This window comes from Physeter macrocephalus, chromosome 10 (assembly GCF_002837175.3).
Source record: "Physeter macrocephalus isolate SW-GA chromosome 10, ASM283717v5, whole genome shotgun sequence".
Taxonomy (NCBI): domain Eukaryota; kingdom Metazoa; phylum Chordata; class Mammalia; order Artiodactyla; family Physeteridae; genus Physeter; species Physeter macrocephalus.
This window is the reverse complement of record NC_041223.1, coordinates 27,462,617-27,488,322: the sequence shown is the minus strand read 5'-3', so window position 1 is coordinate 27,488,322 and position 25,706 is coordinate 27,462,617. Positions and strand designations below refer to the sequence as shown.

Here is a 25,706-nt window from a genome sequence, read left to right as displayed (position 1 = left end):
AGGCGGATTCTTAATCACTGCACCACCAGGGAAGTCCTAACCCTAATATTTCTTTATCCCTCATGACCTCCTTACTTTTGAGGAGTACTGGTCAGTTTTTTTTGTACTGTGTCTCATTTTTAGTTCACTTATGTCTTGTCATGATGAGGTTGTGGCTCTGCATTTTGACAAGAATACCACAAAGGTGATGTTGTGCCCTTCTCAGTGCATCATATCAAGAGGTACATAATGCTGATGTGTCTTATTACGAGTGATGCTTACCTTGATCTTTTGATAAAGGGGGTGTCACTGTTTTCTCTTTGTAATTAGCAGATATCTTGTGGGGAGATTCCCCAAGACCATTCAAATATCCTGTTTCTCAGCACACTTTTGCCTACTGATCTTAGCAGCCATTGATTGTTCTTGCTTGCAATAATTATTACTGTGATGTCTGCCTAATGGTGATTTTCTATTTCCCTCATTCCTTCTATATTTATTAATTGGAATTCTACTAAAAAAAAAAGAGCTGGCCCTTCTCCTTCATATAGTTATTTATTTAATTACTTATATCAGTATGGACTCATGGATATTTAGTTTATTCTATGGGCTATAATCCAATACTATTATTCTTTTATTTTAATTTTTGCTTAATTTGTTCTGGCTTAGACTTTGGGGAACTCCTTCAAGCTGTCTCCAGTGTCCTTTGAATAAGCTTCCATCCCTTGGGGGCATTTCATTACTTTCTGCCATCACAGTATGTTCCAAGCTCATCTTGTATTTCCTCTGCCCTAGGCCTGGAAATCAACCATTTCTCCAAGGAACTCTGATTCCTTTTATTAGAGAATGGTGTTTAGAAACCAAGATCTGGGTTCTCTCAGCAAACTCATCTAGGAAATGTATGTATTTATGATGGTATACTTTTGAATTTGTTGGTTTCTTTAGCATGTTTTTTAAAATTTGGTAGGTAAATTGTAGTATTTTGTCATCTAAAAGGAATTTTTATCAGGGGACTATAAAGAGAGACATTTTTAGTGTTTCTTTGACTCTTAATTGTATAACAAAATCTTTAGGGACATTTGGAAATTTGATGGAATTGTCAAATGCTTGAAATCAATTCCTCTTGTTCATATATTTCATTATTTATATGTTGGTGTACACTGTACACTGTCTTGCCCTATCCCAAAAGGAATATAAAAAAATACTTTCTTAATGTAATTCTCTAAAATTTCCACTTTTTATTTTATTTTAAAAATTATTACTATTTTTTTGGCTGCACCACACGGCTTGCAGGATCTTAGTTCCCAGACCAGGCATTGAACCCGTGCCCCCTGCAGTGGAAGTGTGGAGTCCTAACCACTGGACTGCCAGGGAATTCCTTTTTTTTTTGGTCCACTTTTTAAAATGCTTCCAAACAGTCATTTCAGTTGTCATCAGAGACCCCTAGTGGCCTCAAAGAAGCCAATTCACAGTGGAAGGACAAATAACTTTCCTTAGCAGACCCTTTGCATAAAGAACGTGCCTTGCTCTGCACATGGCTGGGTTAAAGCAGTGCCCATCACGGGGACACCCATGTGAGGAGACATGCCTCGCTGCACTGTCCCTGTCACTCTCTCTAAACTTAACAGTGTTTCACCTACAGTGTGATAATCAGTGTGCTTTATAAACTTTATATTTTGGAAGAATTTTAGATTTACAGAAACACTGCAAAGATAATACAGAGAACTCCCGTATACCTTCCACCCAGTTCCCCCAGTACATCTTATGTAACTATGGTGCCTCTGTCAAAACTAAGAAATTAACATCAGTACAGTGCCAATTGTATTAACTAAACTACTGACTACTTTCAAATTATGCCAGTTTTTCACTGATGTTCTTTTACCTATTCCAGGATACAATTCATTGCATTTAGGTAATCCATTTTAAAAGGATTTTTTTTAACAAAAATTAGATTAACAGATTATTTATATGCTAGTTAAATTATTTCAAAGTATAATCCCTCTCCCCTCTCCTCATTTAAGCATTCTTAATTTAGGTTACTACTGGATATAACTCATGGCCTATACCTACCTACCGCTTTTACTGATACACACCTAATCTCTCTCACTTCTTGTATCTTTTGGGTTTATAACCCCTCTTTGGTACATTTCCCACATCCAAGCTTATTCCAGTGATCAACCATCTAAACATAAGTATGTGCTGACTTCCTTAGAGCATTACAGTAGGTTTCCATCAGCTTTAGATTCCTCAGGTTCACATCCAACCGCTAGTCATGCATTTCAAAGCCTCTCTAGGATTTTTTTTGAAGTTCTGCAAAACATGTTCACACTAATTTGTTATAACCAGGTGAAACTCATTTACTTATTGTTTCAACCAATATTTATCAGGAGTCTATTATGTTCCAGGCACCATGCTGGACAGTGTGCTTAGCACAGAATAAAATAAAACAGACCCTCTGATGAGGGAAACGGCTATTAGACAAGAAAATAAAAGCAGTTTCTGATTGGTGTAAGTGCCACCAATGGGGAAAAACCATTTCCAGGGAGAGAGAGTGATGGCGGAGCCTACTGTAGACTTCGGGGTCGGTCAGGACTTTCTGCAGAGGCATGCTGTAAACCGAGACGCGAAGAAGGTGAAGGTACAAGAATGCAAAAGGAGGTGGCAGGAGGGACGAGGGGTGCAGGTGCACTCTTTAGAGGAAGAGCATGTTCAGTAACGTTAAAACTTCTTCCATTCCTTCCTTTCATAAGAAAGAAATAAGTTAATTCCTCACTTTCAAACCAAACAAGGTATTCTGAGAGAAGAGAGGGAATTCCACAACTCAGAAGGGTTGATGATAACTTAAAAGTTTGTGGTACCATTTATAAATAACATAAAATTTAAAATGTTTCATACTTACATTTTTAGATTTCTATTTTAGAACACTTTATAATACATGTAAAATTAGTACAGTAGAACATGTTTCCAATTCGTATATCTAAATCAATCTATTTCTCTATCCATATCCACACAACACACACACACACACACACACACACACACACGTACGGTGGAAGAGCTCTGCTTAAAATTTTTATTAATGGGTACACTATCAAAACACTTTGGAAGTTTGTCTTAGAATATGAATACATCTCTCCCTTACTCCAGAAAACCTGGTTTCATGAACACTACCCCTTTTGTATCTCACTGCAAACACAGCTGGGACCTGTCTAGACCACTGATTTCTAAACCTGGCTGTGTATCAAAATGACCTGGAAGCTGGATGAAAATCAGATTCCTGGGCTGTATCCCCAGCAGATTCTCACCCAGTCCGGGACGGAGCTCTGAAAGCTGTAATTTAAAGAGCTCCTTACATCATGCAGGTCATTACATCACTCAATGCACTGGCAGGTGTGGGAACCACTGGTAAAGGATGACATGGGAATATGTTTTGTGGGCACAGATATCTGTATATTGAAATGCATATGTATTGGGGTCACCTGTATAGTTTTCTCTTTGTCTTCATAACCAACTATGCTCTTTAAAGACAAGGAAGCAAGTCTTCCTCACTCATAGTAAACGTTTTGCTGGATGTACCATTGCTCAGACTATATGCACTAGATAAATATTATTTGGTAGCGTTGAAAGATTTAAAAAAAAAAAGTTAACCTGGTCTTAAAAACAGTGAGGAGACGCCGTAAATGATAATGAACAGTAATTGAAAATATCAAACATTAAATATTTGCCAAGTAATTAAGTATTTCTGACCTGGAACCAGAATGGTAATGGCTGTCTGCACCGCCTTTCGGATGATACTGTCTAAGGCAAACATCCAGTGTGGCTTGATATTATGATTCCGAAGAACTTTATTGACCTGGAGGAAGAGAGTGACATTTGGTCTACTTTAATATTTAATTGCAAATAACCTAATTGATGCACACATCTGGACGACATTTCCATCAACAAAAATAACTAAAAGGTTTCTTTGCCTTGAATGGTGGATAATTTCTTTATGTCAGCGGAAAACAAATGCAAAATCGCCACTTCAAAATGAAGTTTGGTGATCCTCATGTAAGCAAGTGAGATACACCACTTAAATGAAAGGCAATCTGGTTAAATGGGAATGTTGCCTCTTTGGGACTCAGAACCTGTAGCTTCCGCCTTTCACGATATCAGCAGATTGGATGGTGGAAGCGGAGGAAAGGAGGAAAAAAAAGAGTCCAAGGGGATTTAAATAAAAGTAATTGCTATTCTTTTTTTTTAAGTGTTTTAATTTTTTTGGAAGATGTTGGGGGTAGGAGTTTTTATTAATTAATTAATTTATTTTTGCTGTGTTGGGTCTTCGTTTCTGTGCGAGGGCTTTTCTCTAGTTGTGGCAAGCGGGGGCCACTCTTCATCGCGGTGCGCGGGCCTCTCACTATCGCGGCCTCTCTTGTTGCGGAGCACAGGCTCCAGACGCGCAGGCTCAGTAGTTGTGGCTCACGGACCTAGTTGCTCCGCGGCATGTGGGATCCTCCCAGACCAGGGCTCGAACCCGTGTCCCCTGCATTAGCAGGCAGATTCTCAACCACTGTGCCACCAAGGAAGCCCCAATTGCTATTCTTAAATGTTATAACTGCTGTTTAACACAACCAAGTGCTGCAGCATACTCTGGTGACTTGGAAACACCAGTAAAGGGGGAATATGAGCACATACATGCTACCTACAGATGTGCCACAGTGCATGCCTTGTTTTCCTTCCCACGCTTGCTTATATCTTTTTTTTTTAACATCTTTATTGGAGTAGAATTGCTTTACAATGGTGTGTTGCTTATATCTTTTTAAACGGGGGAATAATCTGCCAAACTATTCCAGAAAAGCTGTTCACATTAAAAACCTTTGCTGTCAGACTATCTTTTTTTAGTGACTAGTAATATTTCACATATTTAAGTAGACACTGAAGTAGATATATGCATTACCTTTCTTTTTCTTTTTAAAAATTATGGTAAAATACACATAACATAAAATTTACCATCTTAACCATTGTTAAGTGTAAGTTCAATGGCTTAAGTACATTCACATTGTTGTGCAAGCATCACCACCTTCCATCTCCAAAACTCTTTTTACCTTGCAAAACTGAAACTCTACACCCATTAAACAACAATTTCCCCTTGCCCTCTCCACCCAGCCCCTGACAACTACCATTCCACTTCCTGTCTATGAATCTGACTATTCTAGGTATCTCACATAAGTGAAATCATACAGTATTTTTGGGTCTGGCTTATTTCACTTAGTGTAATATGTCAGAACTTCCTTCCTTTATAAGGGTGAATAATATTTCATTGTATGTATAAGCCGTGCATGTTACCTTTTAATTTTTATTTATTTTTTTAAAAAATATTTATTTATTTATTTATTTGGCTGCACTGGGATCTTTAGTTGCAACATGTGGGATCTTTAGTTGCGGCATGTGAGTTCTTAGTTGTGGCATGCATGTGGGATCTAGTTCCCTGACCAGGGATCAAACCCAGGCCCCCTGCATTGGGAGTACGGAGTCTTAACTGCTATACCACCAGGGAAGTCCCCACATTATCTTTTTAAAAATAACTTTAATCATAAGGCTAAGAGAGGCTTATCTAAAATTTGAGTTAACTCCTCTAATTTCTGGTTGACACGGGCATCTAAGAAAAGAGGCGATTTTCCCAACAGGGCTCTGACTCGAGATCTAAGAAGAAGCTGGGGAGAAGGGGACCTAGCTGTAACCTCACACCAAAAGCTGGAGCTCCAGTTGCTTATTCCTGCCCTTGGTCCATCTTCATCAAAATCCCCCAGTTTAGATGGCAGTCTTCCTGAGGAATTCCTCAGAGTACTTGCTCCTAAGAAAGCGAAACATTGCTAGGTTCTCACCTGTTATAGGAAGTCCTTTCAGACTGATTTTGTCCTGGTACTTTCATAAAGGACTTGCCTGTTTATTTGACAAATGAGGGTATAACATTTAGTAACTGAGATATTTCTCTCAAGGGTCACAAATAGTAAATGGAAAAGGGATACTCTATCACCATGACCAGCTCCCCAAAGCCCTTCATTGAACAGTATATTATATCCGGCCCATTCTTTGGGTTCAATCCCATCCTGGACAGTGAGTGAGCAAGAACGGGGCATGCGCGCACACGTGTGTGTGTGTGTGTGTGTGTGTGTGTGTGTGTGTGTGTAAAAGAGAGAGAGAGAGAGAGAGACCTGGCCTGTGGCCCAGGATTACCACTTACCCACTCTCAATCTGAATTCTACTCGCCTATTTGCCTTCCAATGTCTAGGCTGGAAGCCAAATGTGTAGGCAAGTACAAAGTCACTAAATTATTTCATTTGGTTTGCAGATGGCTGGGGCTCGCTAGTTACAGAGTGAGTGTGCCTTTAGCATTTAATATTAGTGATAGGCTTTGCTCTCATTTTCCATGACCCCAATCGAGTCAGGAGCGTTGCCCTGCCCACAGTACAGCACAAGACTGAGCGGCTAACACAGAGTTCCTGAGAGCACAAGTGGCCACTGAAGGATTACAATTTGGTTTTAATTCAGGGATCATTTGATGCACCAAATGCAATTGTCAAGATATCGCCTATGTAGGAGAAATAAACACATTAGGAGTGAGTCAGTTTGGGGAATTTAAATAAAATTATGCAAAGTGCTTCCCTATTCACACAACAGGCACTGTCAAGAACTCTCTCTCTTTCTTTTTTTTTTTGAATTTTATTTTATTTATTTTTTATACAGCAGGTTCTTATTAGTTATCTGTTTTATATATATTAGTGTATACATGTCAATCCCAATCTCCCAATTCAATCCACCACCATCGGCCCCCCCTGCCACTTAAGAACTCTCTTATTTCAGTCTCCCACACCTCGTAAGGGCCTTCAGGGAAGGACCTCAGGCTTTTTTTGGTACACAGTTCCACAAACAAGTCTCATTCAAGAATATCGCATATGGTTTGAATCAGGCTTCTGGAAAACTGGCTTCAAGTTTGTGTTGCATAGCAACTCAATATGAGAGAGAGGAATCCTCAGCGATCTCTCACCAGATCCTGTGAATTAATTTTCATCTAGTGATGCCCTGTGCTCTGAAGTATATTGCTGGCTAGGAAATAGTGAATAAATATTTATTAAACAAGTATGTTTAAAATGTTCTGTATGGAAACCACAGCAGGGCGGAAAAAAATTACCGATCATTCCGGTCTGTACGGTTACATTTTTCTCAATGACCACTAGATGGCATGTCTCATATAGAATTAGAAAGTGCAGGACTAAAGTGTGCTCTGTTGCTAAAATCATCAAAATAAATAGTGACTGACTACATGATTTCATAAGAACAAAGTGCAGCCATGGGAGATGTTTGTGAGTTTTGTTATTTTCCATGGTGTTCAATTTTATGTGTATCTAATCTGGGGAGATACAAGATTACACACCAAACAACAAATCTGGTGCTTTGAGGCACACGGACAGGCAACCATCTCATACTTATTTATGATCCAAAGAGAACAGAATTGATCAAAATTCTTAAAGAAAGAAAAGATAACAACTTACGTTTTTACCCTATTTTTCTGATTAATTTTGGCTGGAGTCTGCGGGAAAACATGGGCAAAATATCATACTTACAGCATCTTGAAAGCCGAAGAGCACCACCTGAACTTGACTAATGCCGTGGCTGTCAAAGTCCAGCTCCAGCTTCAGCTTGGACAGGGTGGTGGCTATGATCTTCCGGTCAGTGGACCTCACAAATTCTCCGAGGCTTGCGACGAGGGTTGTGATGTGCTCCCATTTTAGTTTAGGTTCTTCGGCCCCCTGTGAATAATAACCAATAATCTGTCTGTCGATCAGATGTATCTGTGCTGGATGTATCAGCCATGGGTCTGCCATCCCACAGCCGCTGCCAAGAAGAACTGGGCTTAGAAATGCCCCCTGCTAAGGGGAAAGACCATATTTGAACTATATGGCTCCTTCCCCTGCAGAAAAAGAGGACAAACAGGGACAGGCTGGGGCCATAAGATTCCACACTCAGAAATTTTAACTGGGAGCTAAAGAGAGATTCAGCCATAGGATCTCAGGCTCAAAGTCTGCCCAGAGAGGTAAGTCATAAAATAGGGGCAATGGAACTTCCCTGGCAGTCCAGTGGTTAGGACTTCATCTTCCAATGCAGGGGGTGCAGGTCCAATCCCTGGTCGGGGAGCTAAGATCCCACATGCCTCATGGCCAAAAAACCAAAACATAAAATAGAAGCAATATTGTAACAAATTCAATAAACGCTTTAAAAATGGTCCACATCAAAAAAACTTTAAAAAAATAAAATAAAATAGGGGCAAGAGTACATCCAGTTATAAGGAAGGAAGGAAGCAGAAACAACTGAGTTGAGAATGATGATCAGTAGGGAGAGACGTGGACGGAAACAGCAATGGCACACCAAGCGGGCCGATAGCAACCGAGCCAGAGGAGAGATGTACAGACTCCTGGGACTTGAAGGCCCTTGGAATCACACTCTAGTTTCAGCCTGTGTGAGGCTCAGCTAGGTGCCGTGGTTGGAATTAACCTGAAGAGGCCACTTCCCTCATTGCTACGTGTGTCTGCCTACATGTCCCCAGTCCTTCAACTGCCCTTAAAGCGCGTCAATTCCTTGCAGTCAAAAGGCGCTCGCTTCAGACTCCACCCGGGAAACCTCTCCTTACCCACCGATAAGGCAATTAGTTATAAGAATGGACCAAATGGATGACTTCACATATTAAAAATTAAATACAATATTTAAACAAATTCCCTCCCTCAAGTTGAACTTTTTTTTACTTTGAGCAAGGAACATTGCTTCCTTAAAGGAAACATAGTAGGATGTTATTTCTCCTCATTTAACTTTAAGAAACAACTGGATTTTTATTATGCTCATTTCTATCTCATATTGCACATTTTGTTATTGCATCATTAAAATTAAATTCCTCAGCTGGGCTCTGAAAATTACAATTTCTAGGAGTCTATTAAAATAAAAGAGAAATGTCCCATCAAGTTCTTTCTCTCAATATATTTTCATTTGGGAGCTCCCTCTCATGTTTATGCTTTGACGAGAAACGATTATATTAAAAAGCTTGAAAACTGTCATTAAGGGAATATTTCAAAATCAGGCAGGGAACAATTATAAACTTTCTTTTCTTACCACGAACTAAATTACAACCAAAGTAAAGGTTCATAGGTAATATCAACAGTAACATGAAAATATGTTCTAGAAGAAAAATGTGAGTTATTCAGAAATTGGAAGCTTATCTTAGTGAAAAATCAGTTATGTGTTTGCCAGCAGTTTAAATAGCAATCATTTTTTGGACATTAGCTTTGTTTTCACAACAGAAAAACATGCTGCTTCTGGTTTTTGATGCCACTGCCCTACAAAGGAATGCTGTCTACCCTGGGAAATGTTCTTCTGTCTGGGATATTTCATCACGTACCTAATGGTTATTTCTATTCTCACTCCTGCCTCCCCGTGTGCACTCATTAACGTGCCTTCATGAACAAGCATCTTAGGTACCAGGTGAGACTGATTCAGTATCAGAAAGTAGCAACTGACAGTGCGCCTTTCCTGAGCACTCAGAGGACCATCACAGACTCTCCTGCAAAGGGGCTCTCTCTTCTTTATCCCTTAAACTTCCTTAAAAATGGTGAGTGGATTTCAGAAGGATGTTACAGATTGAAAGGGCTTTCTTTCATGGGCTGCTTGGAGGACCTGACCAACATCTACCTTTTAGTCTTGTTCTAAAGGGTAGGCTTAAATGTAGAGATGTATCTATTAATAGAAATATTTAATACAATGAAAAGACTTATTTCCATCTGGTAGTAGAAGAAAATTAAAGATACTAGATGACTGTTATTAGCCTGCTTGGTAATGATAATAATAACAATAATAGTTAACATTTGTGGAATACGTTCTATTATTATCTCAATGATTCATGATCTTAGTTACTCCTTATAGCAACCCTATGAGGTGAATACCATTGTTTCTTCTATTTTATGGATTAGGAAACTCAGCCTCAGAGAGGTTAAATAACTTGCTCAAATCACACAGCCTTTATGTGGTGGAAGCAGGCCTCAAGGTCAAGTTGAGGCTGAACCCAAGCTCCTAATCATTACCTTCTATTGCCCCAATCAGCTGGATGAACCAGCAGTAACCTTGGGGCAGGACCTGCTCTATCACAAGATCACTATGGGATGCCACAGGAAAGGATTCATAGAGTCCCTGCAGTACAGTCAGAAGCACCCTGTCTATCCCTTGACGATTCTGGATTTACTAAGTGATTCTGACCCCAGAATCACTTCTGGTCCCCACTGGTCACTTCATGTTGGTGCACTGAGGTATGCCGTCTGACAGTCGCTTTTAAGTTTTCTTTCCTTTCTCCTTTTATAGAGAACATTCAAGCGTGCTTAAAAAACTAGGGAGTCACAAACACTTGAATAGGATCAACCAACTCCAAATTTAAGAATTTCAGCATGGTCATGGAACCTGTCAGGTTCTTTGCCAAGGGCTGGGACCACGACACTAACCAAGGTAGTCCCTGCCCTGATGGCCCTACAGTCCAGCAGGGAGACAAAGAAAACCCCCAAACAAGCAGATACTTTCTGTATTAGAAAAGCACACTCATTGGGGATGATTACGAGATTTAAGCAATCCCTGCGTTCTGTGTTTCTGACCTAAAACAGAAGCCTTCATTCCACAGTGGCTGCTGGTGATTCCCTCCCCCAACCCAAGCCCTGTTCCCTCCCCTGCTTTATGTTTCTCCCAGCACTTGTCACCCTCTGGTATAGCAGTGGGGAGAGCAGTGTGGTACTTGACAGCACAGACCCTGGAGCCAGGCTGCCTGTGTTCAAATCCTGACTCCATCACTTAGGGCTGCATGGCCTCGGTGAGTTACTCAACAACTCTGTGCCTCTGTGTCCTCATCTGCAAAATGAGGATGCTAATAAAACTAGTGCTGTAGGACTATTGTCAAGAGGATTAAGTGAGTAGAGACACAGGAAATACTAAGAACAATATCTGGCCCATAGAAAGCGTTTGCTAGTATTACTATATATTTATATATATAAATATATAGTCAATATATAAAGTAAATATATTGACTATATATTTATATATATAAATATATAGTCAATATATGTAGTAAATATATAGTATTTATATATAGTATATATATAGTAAATATATAGTATATATATATAGATAGTATATATATATACTATATATATAGTATATATATATACTATAGTATACAGTATATATACTATATATACTATATATGTAACACACATAGTATGTGTTTATATATATGTAACACACATAGTATGTGTTTATATATATGTAACACACATAGTATGTGTTTATATATATGTAACACACATAGTATGTGTTTATATATATGTAACACACATAGTATGTGTTTATATATATGTAACACACATAGTATGTGTTTATATATATGTAACACACATAGTATGTGTTTATATATATGTAACTATATATACTATATATACTATATATGTAACACACATAGTATGTGTTTATATATATGTAACACACATAGTATGTAGCAACATATAACTATATATTTAACTATATTTGTTACTATATGTTCAACTACATGTTTACTGTGTTTTTATTGCTTTTCTTCCTCCACTAGAATGTCAGCTTCAATGGGATGCAGATTTTTTTTTCTATTTTGCTCACTATAGTGTCCCCAGCACATAGAACAGTGCCTGGCATCTAGTAGATGCTCAATAAGTATTTGTTGAATGAATGACCTCCAATTACTGCCCAGTTGCTCCTCCTGTCTAAACTTGATTCCCCTTCTTATCTTACGCCATCCGATTCTCAGTCCTGGAATGACCACAGTGAGCAGACAGAAAGGCAAGAGTGACAGCTAAAGGTTCCAGACTGCTTCTGTCTTCTCCACATCTCCAGATTCTTGCATGGCATCCTCAGCACTCATTCTACCTCCAACTCAGAGGTCTGGCTGCCCCTCACCCCAGAGCACCTCCTTTCTGGGCCTCAGAGTCCCTGCTCGCTGGAAGCAGCTTCCCTTAAGGACCCAAGTCAGAGTTTTCCCAGAACCTGGAGATTTCAGTTCTCCCTGTACCCAGAGACCCTGCTGACACACACATGGCCTTTCAGCTCCTCCTTCGGGATCTAAAGATGTGAATATTACAGAATTCCAAAGGCGATGGAATCAGCAGAGAAACTTAGTGGGGTTCAAGACAAGCAGGGGCTATAGAGCAAGAGCTGAGAAAGAGAAAGCCTAGCTCCATTTACATCCCAATAAAAGCTGAGAACAGGTAAACTGCTAGACTGAGACTAAAACTTGACCCAATCCCTCCAGTTCCATCCTTTTTTGCAGCTATTTTCCTAGGACAGAAGGGAGGGAAGAAGTTATGTGTCATCCACAGTGATCACGGAGGGACAGGTGGTGGCCACAGGTGCTAAGGCAGGTACACAAGTCCCTGACGCCAACAGAACTGAAAGAGGATGCAAGTGTCATGTCTGGGCCAAGCATGTCTGGGAGGTTTACACCCACAGGGGGCCTGAGCTTCTGCTCCAGGCACAGGAGGCATCACCTACAGCTTGGAGGTGGGAGAAACCCTATTTCCACTGGGGCAGAGTTCGGAGGGGATTCTTCCTCATTTCTGTGAACAGAATCCCAGGGAATACATTTTCCCAGGTATTATGGATGAAACAGTGCCATTCCCCCCACCCCCCAATTCATGTTTTTAAGCCTTAACCCCCAATGTGACCGTATTTGGAGACAGGGTCTTTAGGACGTGATTAAGGTTAAGTGAGATCATAAGGGTGAGGCCCAAATCCAATAGGATTAGTGTTCTTATAAGAAGAGGAGGAGACACCAGGGGCACACAGAGAAAAAAGGGCAGGTGAGGACACAGCAAGAAAGTGGCCATCTGCAAGCCAAGGAGAGGGGCCTCAGGAGAAACTAAACCTGCCAACACCTTGCTTTTAAAATTCCAGTTTCCAGAATCGTGAGAGAGAAATTTCTGTTATTTAAGCTACTGGCCTAAGGTATTTTGTTACAGCAACTTAGCAAACAAATACACCAGGGAAAACAAGTTTGACTGACCAGCTTTGTTTTTTCATAGCACGAATGGCCTCCTAGCACGCTAGATAATTTACTTATTATTGCCCATCACCTTCCATCTAATTGTAGCCCTCCAAGCACAGGGGTCTCTGTTGAATTTGTGATGTTTCCCAAATGCTCAGAGGAACCAATGGCAGGTACCCTCATGCTAATATCAGAATTAGCAATTCACATGGCTCAGTGCATGTTTATTGATTGAATGAATAAACGAATGAAGGGTGAAAAGGCTTGTAGGGACCAGCTGGAACTTCATCAACATGAAAATTTTGCTTCTGACTTAAAAATAGCTTATGTTCAAAAACGCAGTTTCTGTGTTAGGGATCTGCCTATCCCTGGGGTAGGTCTGTTTTATCAGCAGGAGAGCAGCAGCTTCCTCATGTCTTCACATCACGTGTGACAGTTCCAAGTGGTTATGACACTGTTAAAATAGGGCAAATGAAGTCTCCATGAGGGGTTTTACCTGAGCCAAAGATTCCATTAAGTTTCTCACAACTTTGTCTTGGTCTTCCGTCAGTATCCTGTGAAGCGTGGCCCGTCTCTCACTGTCCTTCCTCAGCATAAAGAATCCAGAATCTTTTTCTTCAGGAGAAGGTGGAGCGCTATGGTCTTCAAAATTTTCGTCAGGGATGCTGTAATAATTCAGACCGCACAAATCACAATTTTCTTTACAAAATGACACACAACATACTTCTCTCACCCAAAACAAGCCAGGTCTTTACCCCAGAAAGAGTGTCCGTATTCCTTTGACATCTTTTTCTCCGCAGGACTTGGCTCTTGTTTTGAAAGAGAAGGGATCCACCTTTAACTCCGTGTCTGGAGAAACCGAGCCGTACTCACTGCTACTGCTTGTGTCCTCCACCAGGACAGGCACTGGCAGGGAGATGCTCCTAAGATACTCTGCGTATCACGAGAGGGGGAAGGAGACGATTAATGCTTCTAAAAATGTGCACACACGGACACACCTACTGAAAGACAGCAAGATTATTTGTCAAGTGTCTCGTTTCAGTGAGTAGCAAAATTATGCTTCGTAAGAGGCTGGTCGTGGGACCACGGTGCCTCCCAATGCTCAGTGTAACTCATGCAGGGGTTCGGCGAGGAAAGGGCCTCCTGGGCTCTGAAAGGAGTATCTCAGGGGTGTGAAACTGGAGGAAGCACCAGGCCCAGCAGTTCTCGGTTCTGAGCCCTTCGTTTTTATTGTCCTCCTATTAGGAAGGTCATTTATGAGTCTTAGTATTCATATCTATAAAATAAAGGACCAGATTCATAATTTGTAAACTGTGTGCCTCAGAAGTTTAAGGTGCACCTATTTCTTGGGGCTGCCTTGGATGGGGTGAGTGAGTAGGATTCTGTGATTCTAGAACACAGGTTCCAACTCTGTTTTTCCTGAAACAAATATGTTCTTTCAGTCATATATCAGGGCTCTGCTTAAGGATTCATATTAACAAAAAGGTTCTTTACTAAACACAGATTTTGGAAACTAATGGACTAGATGATCTCTTAGGTCTTTCCCAGTTCTCAGACACTATGATTCTATAACAAATGTAAACTTTCGTTTTATTCTGATGGAGACTGGACTGGCACAATAGGAGGTGCCTACATTTCATCAAATACTGGTTTTAAAATCAGTAATTTTTGCCAGAAACATCTTTATCAAGCATATCAGTGTCTCAGGCCAAGAGGGCAGAACAGAAAGGGATGGGTCACTGGGAGATAAAAAAAAAATCCAGAGAATTCAGGAGGCCTGGAAGAAGTTCGGAGAGAGGAGGAACAGGAGGGTTTTTAGGAAAAGGAGAGGGGACTTTTGGACTGTGGTCTACAATTCTAAACGAGCCACTGGGTATGGGCAGGCCAGAGCAAGAAGAGACCAGCAGTAATGGTCATAATAACCACCTTATGGCAGCTGCTAAGCATCTCACATGTGTAACCGTATTTAATAGTTACAAAGACCCATGGGCAGGTTGTCTAACTGAATCCACTGGACAGATGAGGTGACTAAGGGTAAGTCATTTCCAAGGTCACCCAGTTAATGCGTGAACCCAGCTCTGACCCCAATGCCCATCCTCTTAATTCCGACTCTATAAAATCTTAAGATTCTAAAATATCTTTTTTTTTGGCCGTGCAGCACGTGGGATCTTAGTTCCCCAATCAGGGATCGAACCCATGCCCCGTGTAGTGGAAGCGCAGAGTCTTAACCACTGGACTGCCAGGAAGTCCCTTAAGATTCTAAAATATCTTAAGTAAAGTTAGACTCTAAAGCCAGAGCTGAGTCCCAAATGCTCTTGAGTCATCCTGAGTGCAGAGGGGGGAGGGCGTGTGGGAAAGGTGACCCAGAGTTAAGCAGGTGGACACCTTCCATCTCATGCTTGTTCTAAGGCACATGCTCACCGAGAGGGCTTGTGGGCAAAACCATCGGCTTAAATTCTCTCTCTCTAGCTCTCTCTTGCCAAGTGTGTATAGTTGAGCTCACATAATTTAAATATGTGCGTGATGAGAATGTTTCCTAAAACAAAAACCGACCCATATGGAAGGGATAAAGCTATCATGCATTGAGCTTCTGGGCATGGCTCCAGCCTCTTTTGGTATATATTTTTTATTTTGTTCTCAGAACTAAATCTGTGAAGTAGGTACTGTTCCCAACATAGAATGCCTGATGAAACAAGTAAATTGCCGCGTGTCACATATTTAAGAAAGTGGCTCAGTTGGGATCAGGACCAACTTCCAACTGAGTCCAAAGTGAATCAACTTCTGCTCAAGTCCAAAGTCAGTGCCCATTTTATGACACCAAAACCAGGCTGGTCGGAAGGCTGTGGGGCACCCCGGGTCCACCTTGTGAAATGCAGTGACTGCCTTCCAGCGTCTAGGCTGCTTGTGGAGAAAGGAGGAAAGGGAGGGGGTTCTCTTCACAGAGTTCTCCTTGACTCTCAGAATTGAAGGAGGAATCTGGAAAGGCTGTGGCCAAGAAAACCCAATTACTGGGCCTCTTCTCTGGGCCGAGGTACCTTAAGGAACCTTAAGGAACCTGCAAAAGCCTGTCCCTGGCCTGTGGAAGAATGCACACGACGCTCACAGTGAACAATTAAGCCGCCTGCCTACGTGATCAACAGCTCATCCAACTTAGGAAAAGCCAAAGCCATGGTCATTTCCTTCCTATTCCTTGAAATGCATTAGTTGATCTTCCTAGAGCAAATTTACCTTCCTAGTTATGATCTGCAAAGGCCAGTCTTAAAAATCACAACTTGTCCTGACCAACTAAATCCAGAGAGAATACAGGACGCCAAAGGTGACAGAGGAAGGTGTCTGGCATTGAAATTTTCCACAAGAAATCCATTAGGTGGCCAACTGGCTCCTCAATAAGAAAGTATGGACTCCTCTCAAATTGAAGATTTCAAAAACAGAGTCACCATCTTCCATTTAGGGAGGAACAATGGAAGCCTTTCTCATGAAGGACAAAGGTGAGGGGTTTTCTGAAGGAATGAACCCAGCCAGGCTTGCAGCCACACATCCTTAGTACCCAGAGGAGCCCCTCCATGTAAGCAAGAGGATGAGGCTCTTTGACAGGCAATCGAGAGCCTAACTATGTTGCACCAAGCTTCAGCTCAATGGACAATATAAAAATAAACTCACCATTCGATCCAGCTGAAAGAGCTGTGGAAAGACAAGCAAACACAGCAACATAAGCATGCGTTGGGTTTGTTGTTAAGCTAAGAAATCAACAAAAAATGAAGTGAATGCTTGAAATGGGACTGATGTCCTTTGCAAACACTGTCTGCCCACGTCATCCCACATAATCCCCAAAAATGCTAACAACAAATGAATCATTTGCTTGTTTTTTCTTTTCTGAAATGAGTTATGGAAATTATTGCAAAAAGACAATTTATATTTTTACACTGCTATTTTATTTATAACTGGAAATCTTCTCAACTTGTCCTGACCAACTAAATCCAGAGAGAATACAGGACGCCAAAGGTGACAGAGGAAGGTGTCTGGCATTGAAATTTTCCACAAGAAATCCATTAGGTGGCCAACTGGCTCCTCAATAAGAAAGTATGGACTCCTCTCAAATTGAAGATTTCAAAAACAGAGTCACCATCTTCCATTTAGGGAGGAACAATGGAAGCCTTTCTCATGAAGGACAAAGGTGAGGGGTTTTCTGAAGGAATGAACCCAGCCAGGCTTGCAGCCACACATCCTTAGTACCCAGAGGAGCCCCTCCATGTAAGCAAGAGGATGAGGCTCTTTGACAGGCAATCGAGAGCCTAACTATGTTGCACCAAGCTTCAGCTCAATGGACAATATAAAAATAAACTCACCATTCGATCCAGCTGAAAGAGCTGTGGAAAGACAAGCAAACACAGCAACATAAGCATGCGTTGGGTTTGTTGTTAAGCTAAGAAATCAACAAAAAATGAAGTGAATGCTTGAAATGGGACTGATGTCCTTTGCAAACACTGTCTGCCCACGTCATCCCACATAATCCCCAAAAATGCTAACAACAAATGAATCATTTGCTTGTTTTTTCTTTTCTGAAATGAGTTATGGAAATTATTGCAAAAAGACAATTTATATTTTTACACTGCTATTTTATTTATAACTGGAAATCTTCTTTTTTTGGGGGGGGGTTAATTATTCAGAAAGACAGTCCCCTCTAAGAGGCAATGAGTATTTTCTACAACCTAAAATTAAAAGAACATATTATCTAGATGGCTTAGAAGTTTAACAGCTCTGTAATAGCCCTATAGCCCATCTGTGGTAATTTGGAGTTTCAGCTTGAAAAGGCTACATTTCACCCCTTTAACTTTGATCTTTGTATCATCAATGCTAGTATAGAGATGCTTATATTCTAGTTCCCTATTAACCATGTGATGGAAGATTATTATGTGTGAGGTCCCAGCATTTGTGAAACTGATGGTAACACTGCTTCCTGACCAGTTTTCAGTGATGTCTTTAAGCAAACTAGCTTACTTCTGGAAAAATCTTCCACCTTAAAAGTTTAGGATTTAGTGACTCTGACCTATACCCGCTTCAAGGCAACGACATACCTGAAAGCTTAGGTTGTGTCTTTTTCTTTTTGCTTGAAACCTTTAAGAATTCATCCATAAGCAAGTCGTTAGCACAGTCTCTCTTGTCAGGGTCTGGTTCAAAACATTTCAGTATGAACGCTTTAGCCTCTGCCGACATGGACTCTGGAATCTCCGGGTGGACCTTAAACATTCCCACCTAAGACACAGCACAACGTGACTTCTGAGTGACCATCTTATCCCATGGGCTCTGGGATCCATAACCTGGTCACCTAATGCAACAAGCTCCTTTATCATATACTACAAATTCATGGGTTTTCTCAAAGTGAGACAGGACTTGTTTTCTGTAGGTTATGGAAAGTTTCCAGAGCACTTTTGTAAGTTTATCAATGACACAGGCATAGTAATTAGCTTAAGATAGTAGACAGCAGCACTATGAAATAATAATTCAGTCCTCAAAGTTTTGTGCTTGGCTTTTCCATTTATGAGATTCACTGAATACTCCCAGCAACCCAGTGGATTAAATATTATCCCTGTTACGGCAATGAGAAAAATGAGGCTCACGGGTGTGAGGTTATGTGCTTATGAAAAGGCAGATCTGGTATGTGAACCTTCATTTGTTTGGCTTAAAGCATATGTTGTTTCTCCTGTGCCATGGTTTGTGAACGTTTTCCCTGTCTCAAATTGCCTACATTAAAAGAGATATTTAAAAATACTTAAAATTGGGACTTCCCTGGTGGCACAGTGGTTAAAAATCCACTTGCCAATGCAGGTGACACAGGTTCGAGCCCTGGTCCAGGGAGATACCACGTGCCGCGGAGCAACTAAGCCCATGTGCCACAACTACTGAGCCTGCACTCTAGAGCCCGTGAGCCACAACTACCGAGCCCGCATGCCACAACTACTGAAGCCCGCACGGCTAGAGCCCGTGCTCTGCAACAAGAGAAGCCACCACAATAAGCCCGCGCACTGCAACGAAGAGTAGCCCCCGCTCTCCGTAACTAGAGAAAGCCCGTGCAGCAATGAAGACACAATGCAACCAAAAATAAATAAATAAAATAAATAAATGTATAAAAATAAATAAATAAAAATACTTAAAATTAAACAGTTTTTCTATAACAATAAGAACTTTCTTCTCATTGACATCATTCTAATTTGTTTTTTTTTTAATTTTTTTTCAGTAATGTTTTCATGTATTTAGTACAGAGAACACTTCCTAAGGAAATCTTCTTTGTTATTAAATAGCTAATATGAATTTATTATTATACAGATAATAAGATATAATTATCTGTAATAATTATAAAGCCTTTACTATGTGTCAGACACTGTTCTAAGTGCTTTGCACATATTGTCTTATCCACTCCTCAAAACCCTTTATTAGATAGGTACTATTTTATACCCATTTTATAGATGAGAAAACTGAGATACAGGAAGGTTAAGTAATTTACCTAAAGTCATCAAATAGTTTGACTGTGTCAGAGCCTGGATTCAAACATTGTAAATCTGTGCCAGAGTATGCTATCTCATCTAAAGCATGTTGTATAATAATCCCAGTACCGTGTGGGTAACAGAGGAGCATTTTAGAGTGAAGTCCTAGAGATGGGTGAAAACTTGAAAGACTGGCCAAGAAGAGAAAGACATCCATTTAGGTCCAGAAAGGCAGCTCCCTGAGCAGCTCTCATTGTTCTTTCAGGTTTGGTTACACTACTATTTCTGTATCAGCAGTAGCCTATCATATTGTCTCTTTAAGTAAACCAAGCTTTGTACAAACACAGAAGGTATGTAATACGTGGTCCCTCATAAGAGGCTATTCACAAACGGAGTAAGCACTAGAAACACGGTCACTGGCAGGGAAAGGAATAACAAGTTATGATCAAAAGTCCGATCGATGCCTTAGAGAATAGCAGACATGTGAGCTTTACTTCTTGGGAAACAGGTGTTCAGCTTAATGTTCCTCTGGCTTGGTGGAGTGGCAGGTGAGGATTACAGGGATTCATGGGCAGGTCATTGTTTGCCCAGGCCCTGGATGCTAGAGCTGTGGCCCCTGGGCTCTCTCAGGCCTATTTCCATATCATGTGCTCCCTATTTTGAGAGATGGAGCTGCTTCCTTTCCCACCCCCAAAACAGTTACTAATGGGCAAATTAACAGGCTAGAAGAGTAGATAGATGAGAATAAGTTTGATGTACTTAAAATAGCAACTATGCCCTTTTATCTACAGAGCCTTCAAACTATTATGATAGAGGAGTAAAGGAAAATATGTCTAATACCTAAATGGATAAAACATGTTTTTATATCTCCCTCAGTGGAAGATTTTTCAGGCTGTGTTTCCCCAACAGCTTAAATCATCTTCTGTGGAGTGATGTGTTATTTACACTGCATTGTGAAAGGGTAGTCACAGGAAGTTACAATGAATCTCACTTTATAGTTGGGAAAACTAATGTGGAGAGAGATGCTCCATGTGAGGCAGAGGTGTTGAGCAGGGGGAGTGAATCTTGAACTTTATATCTTAGATTGTGCTTACTTAGGCTCCTTTCATTTTACCTAAAAAAATATGACATACACACATGGAACATCCAGGAGCTATGAAGAGCTTTAACCACTGGTTTTTAAGACATTTAAGACATATGAAATGTGACCTTGAACATAGCTGCTTGTGGTTCCCCCAGTTCATAAAAGGGTGGTTTTCCAGTGGCCATTTCAATGATTGTGCATCCCAAAGACCAAATGTCTGCTGCTTTCCCGTAGCCTCTTGGTCCTTTATCTATTATTTCTGGTGCCATATACTGAAGGGTACCTGCACATAATTCAAACACAGTAACACTTTAAAAAGAGAAAACAGATGAACACCTAATGACAGTTTCAATTTTCTTTATATAAATAAGACTTTAAAAGTCTTAATTTTAAAAGCATGATTCGGAAAAAAAAAAGCATGATTCAGGTCTTAATAGCTCATCTTCTTTGAATTCCAGTTTTTTCTGCTGTTAATAAAAGGGGAAATAGCAGTTTTCATAATGGATTTCATTGGTGACATAAAAATAGCTTACTAATATTATCTGTTTACGAAGATACTTTCTCCTTTCCTAGATAGTTGATTATAATTGAGGCATCATTTCATTGGGACCTCTTAGAAACTTCTAACAATCGTTTGAGAATAACAGAAAATATATCAACACACATTTTTCTGCAATCAGTTTTTCAAATACATGAAGACTCCCTTTATGTATACTTCTAATCTTTTCCAGGAAAAATTTAGGTCATTTATCCATTTCCTTAGTCTGTTATTTCTCAATTCCTGATTGAATGCTCAGTTCTTCTGTTTTCATTCTCATTTCTTAATCATGAAAGCATGATTCTGAAAGTCACTGTTAAAAATAATGTAGGGCTTCTCTGGTGGCGCAGTGGTTGAGAGTCCGCCTGCCGATGCAGGGGACACGGGTTCGCGCCCCGGTCCGGGAGGATCCCACGTGCTGCGGAGCGGCTGGGCCCGTGAGCCATGGCCGCTGAGCCTGCGCGTCCGGAGCCTGTGCTCCGCAACGGGAGAGGCCACAAGAGTGAGAGGGCTGCGTACCGCAAAAAAAAAAAAAAAAAAAAAAAAAAAAAGAAAGTAAATAATTTTGGGTGTACGTTATTCTGTAAATCTAACATACGTGGCTTCTGCTGTGAGCCTGTGGTCCATGGATGACAGATTTAATGGGTCAAAGACAGGTCATGAGCCATCAGTATAGACAAATCACCAGAGTTTAGAAGAATAGAAAGAAAAAGAGAGGAGATTTAAAAGGCTTCATGGAATCAGAGAGTCGAAGAGTGTGGTATGATGCAAAGAGCATTAAGTGGGGGCCAAGAACTCCGGTTCTAGTTCTGGCTTCGTATATCCCAAGTGGACACTCAATTGCAATTGTCTCATTGGCTCAAACTAGAGGCTAAATTTGTAAGTCTAACCTGCAGTGATTTCTCAAAGTCCAGCAATGAGTCAGCAATGTGAACAGGAACAGATAATTGCATATCCCCGGCTTCTGATATACTCACACAAATGATATAATCAGCAACCAGGAACCCATCCAAGATGCCATAATGAATTATTTCAAGTCCTGAGGCATTTGCCAAAAGAGCCACTTCAGTATTTTCTGATTCATAACCAAAGTGACAGACATTTTGATAAATACAGGCAACACCTTTTATGACTGCTCCATGCCTGATTTATAGGTGAAAACTGCTATACAAATTTCCTCTAAAGAGTTCCTATAAAATCCACTATCAAAGGCTAGAAACTGGCTGTGTTTATAAAAATAAGGAAAAGTATACTATTTTTGTCACATATTGTCATTTTGCCAGGTTTATCTTCCAGACCTCATCATTACATGACAGTAGCTCATGTTCACAGTCATACATGACTCCACACGTCTGCTCTCAGCTTAAATCAGTAACATTATTGGAGGAAAGCATTTCTCCTGGTGAAGGATAAGGTAACCACGCTCCTCAAATCACTACCCTTAGTAGAAAACTGTTTTGATTTCTCTTCATTGATAGCTTCCCCCAAAGTGATTTTTTACAATGTAAATAAAATCAAGTGATTGTTAAGAAAATATGTGTTGAAGTCTACCACTCTTTTTTTTTTTTTTTTTTTTTTTTGCGGTACGCGGGCCTCTCACTGCTGTGGCCTCTCCCGTTGCGGAGCACAGGCTCCGGACGCGCAGGCTCAGCGGCCATGGCTCACGGGCCTAGCCGCTCCGCGGCGTGTGGGATCTTCCCGGACCGGGGCACGAACCCGCGTCCCCTGCATCAGCAGGCGGACTCTCAACCATTGCACCAGCAGGGAAGCCCTACCACTCTTTTTTTATCTCTGGATCTAAAATAGACTTAGTGAAAGACTTTAAGCTGTACTAGTATCTCAGTAGGAATTACAATTGACCAAAAATATAGTGAATTTAAAAAATTGGACAATTCAAGTAATATCTTAACAATGAATTATGCAATGTTTTTATTCATCAGATAATATTTCAAAGAGCAATATCTGCCAATTGTGTTTAATTATCCCCCATCGAGCAAGTACCAAAAAAAGCAGGCTTAGTGATGTGTTCCTAACTGCTCTCCTTACTCCACAAGCACATGACACAATATTTTATATAAAGAGATTTATAGAGTTGGATAATGAAGATCAAGCCAATCTGAACAATAATAGCCCAAGGAAAACAACTGAGAGTATTAACTCTAAAACCCATAGCTCATATATCTTCATTAAAATAAAAAATTACTTTAAAATAATCTGTTTTAGAATTTCTTTGCCACTGCAACCACCCAGGGAGCCACTACAAGTTAGCGGTTAAAGCTTAAACTTTGATGTCACACTACATCCACTCATTCATTTAGCAGATCTATACTGAGGGTCTACTATGGGCCAGGCACTTAGAATATAGCAGTGGCAGAAACAGGCAAAAATCCCTGGGCTTGTACAGCTTACATTTTTTCAGTGGGAGACAGACAATAAACTATAGTACAATAAATAAATAAATTATATAAATGTTAGTAAGTGATGTGTTAAGATAAAAAAAAAAAAAAAGCAAGGGATGAGGATCAGAAGTGCCCAGGGAAGGGCTACCATGTAAACAGGGCAATCACAGGCCTCACTGAGATGACATCTGAGTTAAGGCTTGAAGGAGGTGAGGGACTTAGCCAGGCAGAGAGTTGGGAGAAGAGTGTTATAGAAGGAAAAGCATGTGCAAAGGCCCTGCAGCAGGACCCTGCCTGGTGTAATGAAGGAAGTGCAGGAAGGCCTGTGCAAGGTGGGAAGGGTAGGAAGTGGGTCTAAAAGGTAATGGACTCTGAGTAGGTCTGAGCCTTGTCCATCATTGTAAGGACTTTGGTGTCTATTTACTCAAAAAATAGAAAGCCATTGAGGTCTTTGAGTGATAGGGCTTGATTTATGTTTTTACAGGATTGCTCTGGCTGTGGTGTTGACAGTAGGGGCAAGAGTGGAAGCAGGGAGAACAGGCTATTGAGGTCATGCAGGTCATGCAGTTCCTCCCTCCTCCTGTGGAAGGAGGGAGGAACTGGTCCAAATTTGGACACATTCTGAAGGCAGAGCCAATAGGTTTCCTTGGTGGATTGAGTTGAAGCGTGAGAAAAGAGAGGCGCCGTGGATAACTCTAAGTTTGGAGTGGCCAATCGAGACAGAGAAGAGGGTGGGTGGAACAGGTTTCGGGAGAAGCTAATTCATTCCATTTGGCACGTTAAGTCTAGTTGAATTGCAGCTCTTTTCCTTACTAGATTTGTGACCTCAGGCAAGTTATTTAACCTCTTTGAACCTTAATTTTCTCACCATAGACTGGGAAAATGATACCTAAGGATTAGGGTTGATATATGAATTTCAATGAAATAACATATAATGCACTTAACAGGGATGCAGTAAGCGCTCCATAGGGAGTAGTTGCTGCTGCCTTCCCTCTCACCAAATCACTAAGAAGTCACACAGGTCACTGTCTTTCAACTCAGTTCATCAGAGGTTGCCTATACCTGTGCCTTGGCCAGCGCTGAGTTAGTGCTGTGAGGCCTGCACACCCCAGGCCCTCGTGATCAGCGCTGGAGACAGACCCACGCATATGTGTCACACACATCACATCACGTGAGGTCAGTGCAAGAAGTCCAAGCAAAGGGGTCCTGGAGGACTGCTTTACTACAACTTCTCTGGCGATTAAAAAAAAAATGTTTTAAAGAAAAAGCAGCAGCTGGAGGACTGCTTTACTACAACTTCTCTGGCGATTAAAAAAAAAAATGTTTTAAAGATAAGCAGCAGATAGTAAATTAACACCTTGCCCAAATCAAGAGTCTGAAAGTAAGGATTTTCTTTGCAGAAATTACTAAGTCTTGGCAGCATCTAAAGTGACTCTTGCCAAATGGAGGGAGTATGAGGAAAAGAAATGTAAATATATTTAAAGTTGCTAGAAGGATGAAATTTATTTTGTTCAAAAAAATACATTCTAAATGTGTTTAATTCTGTGCCCTGAAATACCCACTGCCGTGAGAGTAGGAATGGGGTCAGAGAATCTGCTGATTGAACATTCTGAGGAGAAGCCTTATAGTTTCTCTCTCTCTTCCTTTCCCCCTTCCAGGCTTCCAGAACAGATTCTTCAGCAAGGTGGAGAGAAAGATGGACTGGAGCAAGAAGATCAAAGCAAAGCACAAGGGGTGAATTAAAAATCTGAGTTCTATCGTTTACAAACACTTGTGACTTCCAGGTATGAAGTTCCTTCTCTCTCTCAATTTCCTCATCTGCAAAATGAAGGCCATGCCACCTCCTCACAGAATTCAGAAAGGGGGGACATCTGGTCATTTTGCTTTATATTAGACCAAAGATAATTCATTATCTTTTTTTTTTTTTTTGGCCGCGCCATGCCACTTGCGGGGTCTTAGTTCCCCGACCAGGGATTGAACCCGGGGCCAAAGCAGAGGAAGCGCTGAGTCCTAACCACTAGACCGCCAGGGAATTCCCAATAACAAGAACTTAACATTTCATGAGAATCGGCAGAATAATGGAGTGGTAAAAACTTGGAGTGGAGGGGCTTCCCTGGTGGCGCAGTGGTTGCGCGTCCGCCTGCTGATGCAG

At 40.8% G+C, this 25,706-nt stretch overlaps 1 protein-coding gene across 4 annotated transcripts in view; it reads right to left on the bottom strand.

Moving 5' to 3' along the window:
- Positions 1–25,706, bottom strand: part of MAP3K5 (mitogen-activated protein kinase kinase kinase 5) — a 232,293-nt gene that overhangs the window by 14,988 nt on the left and 191,599 nt on the right. For 2 of the 4 annotated variants that reach the window (XM_028494405.2, XM_024122625.3), the window contains 7 exons: positions 20,743–20,900; positions 18,127–18,304; positions 17,398–17,418; positions 13,807–13,984; positions 13,548–13,716; positions 7,581–7,766; positions 3,724–3,829 (listed from right to left, as the gene is read on the bottom strand). In XM_028494405.2, coding sequence (XP_028350206.1) covers positions 3,724–3,829; positions 7,581–7,766; positions 13,548–13,716; positions 13,807–13,984; positions 17,398–17,418; positions 18,127–18,304; positions 20,743–20,900 — 996 coding nt within the window. Of the gene's footprint in view, positions 1–3,723; positions 3,830–7,580; positions 7,767–13,547; positions 13,717–13,806; positions 13,985–16,711; positions 16,733–17,397; positions 17,419–18,126; positions 18,305–20,742; positions 20,901–25,706 lie in introns of all 4 variants that reach the window. The other 2 variants (XM_028494403.2, XM_024122626.3) reach the window with 1 other exon arrangement.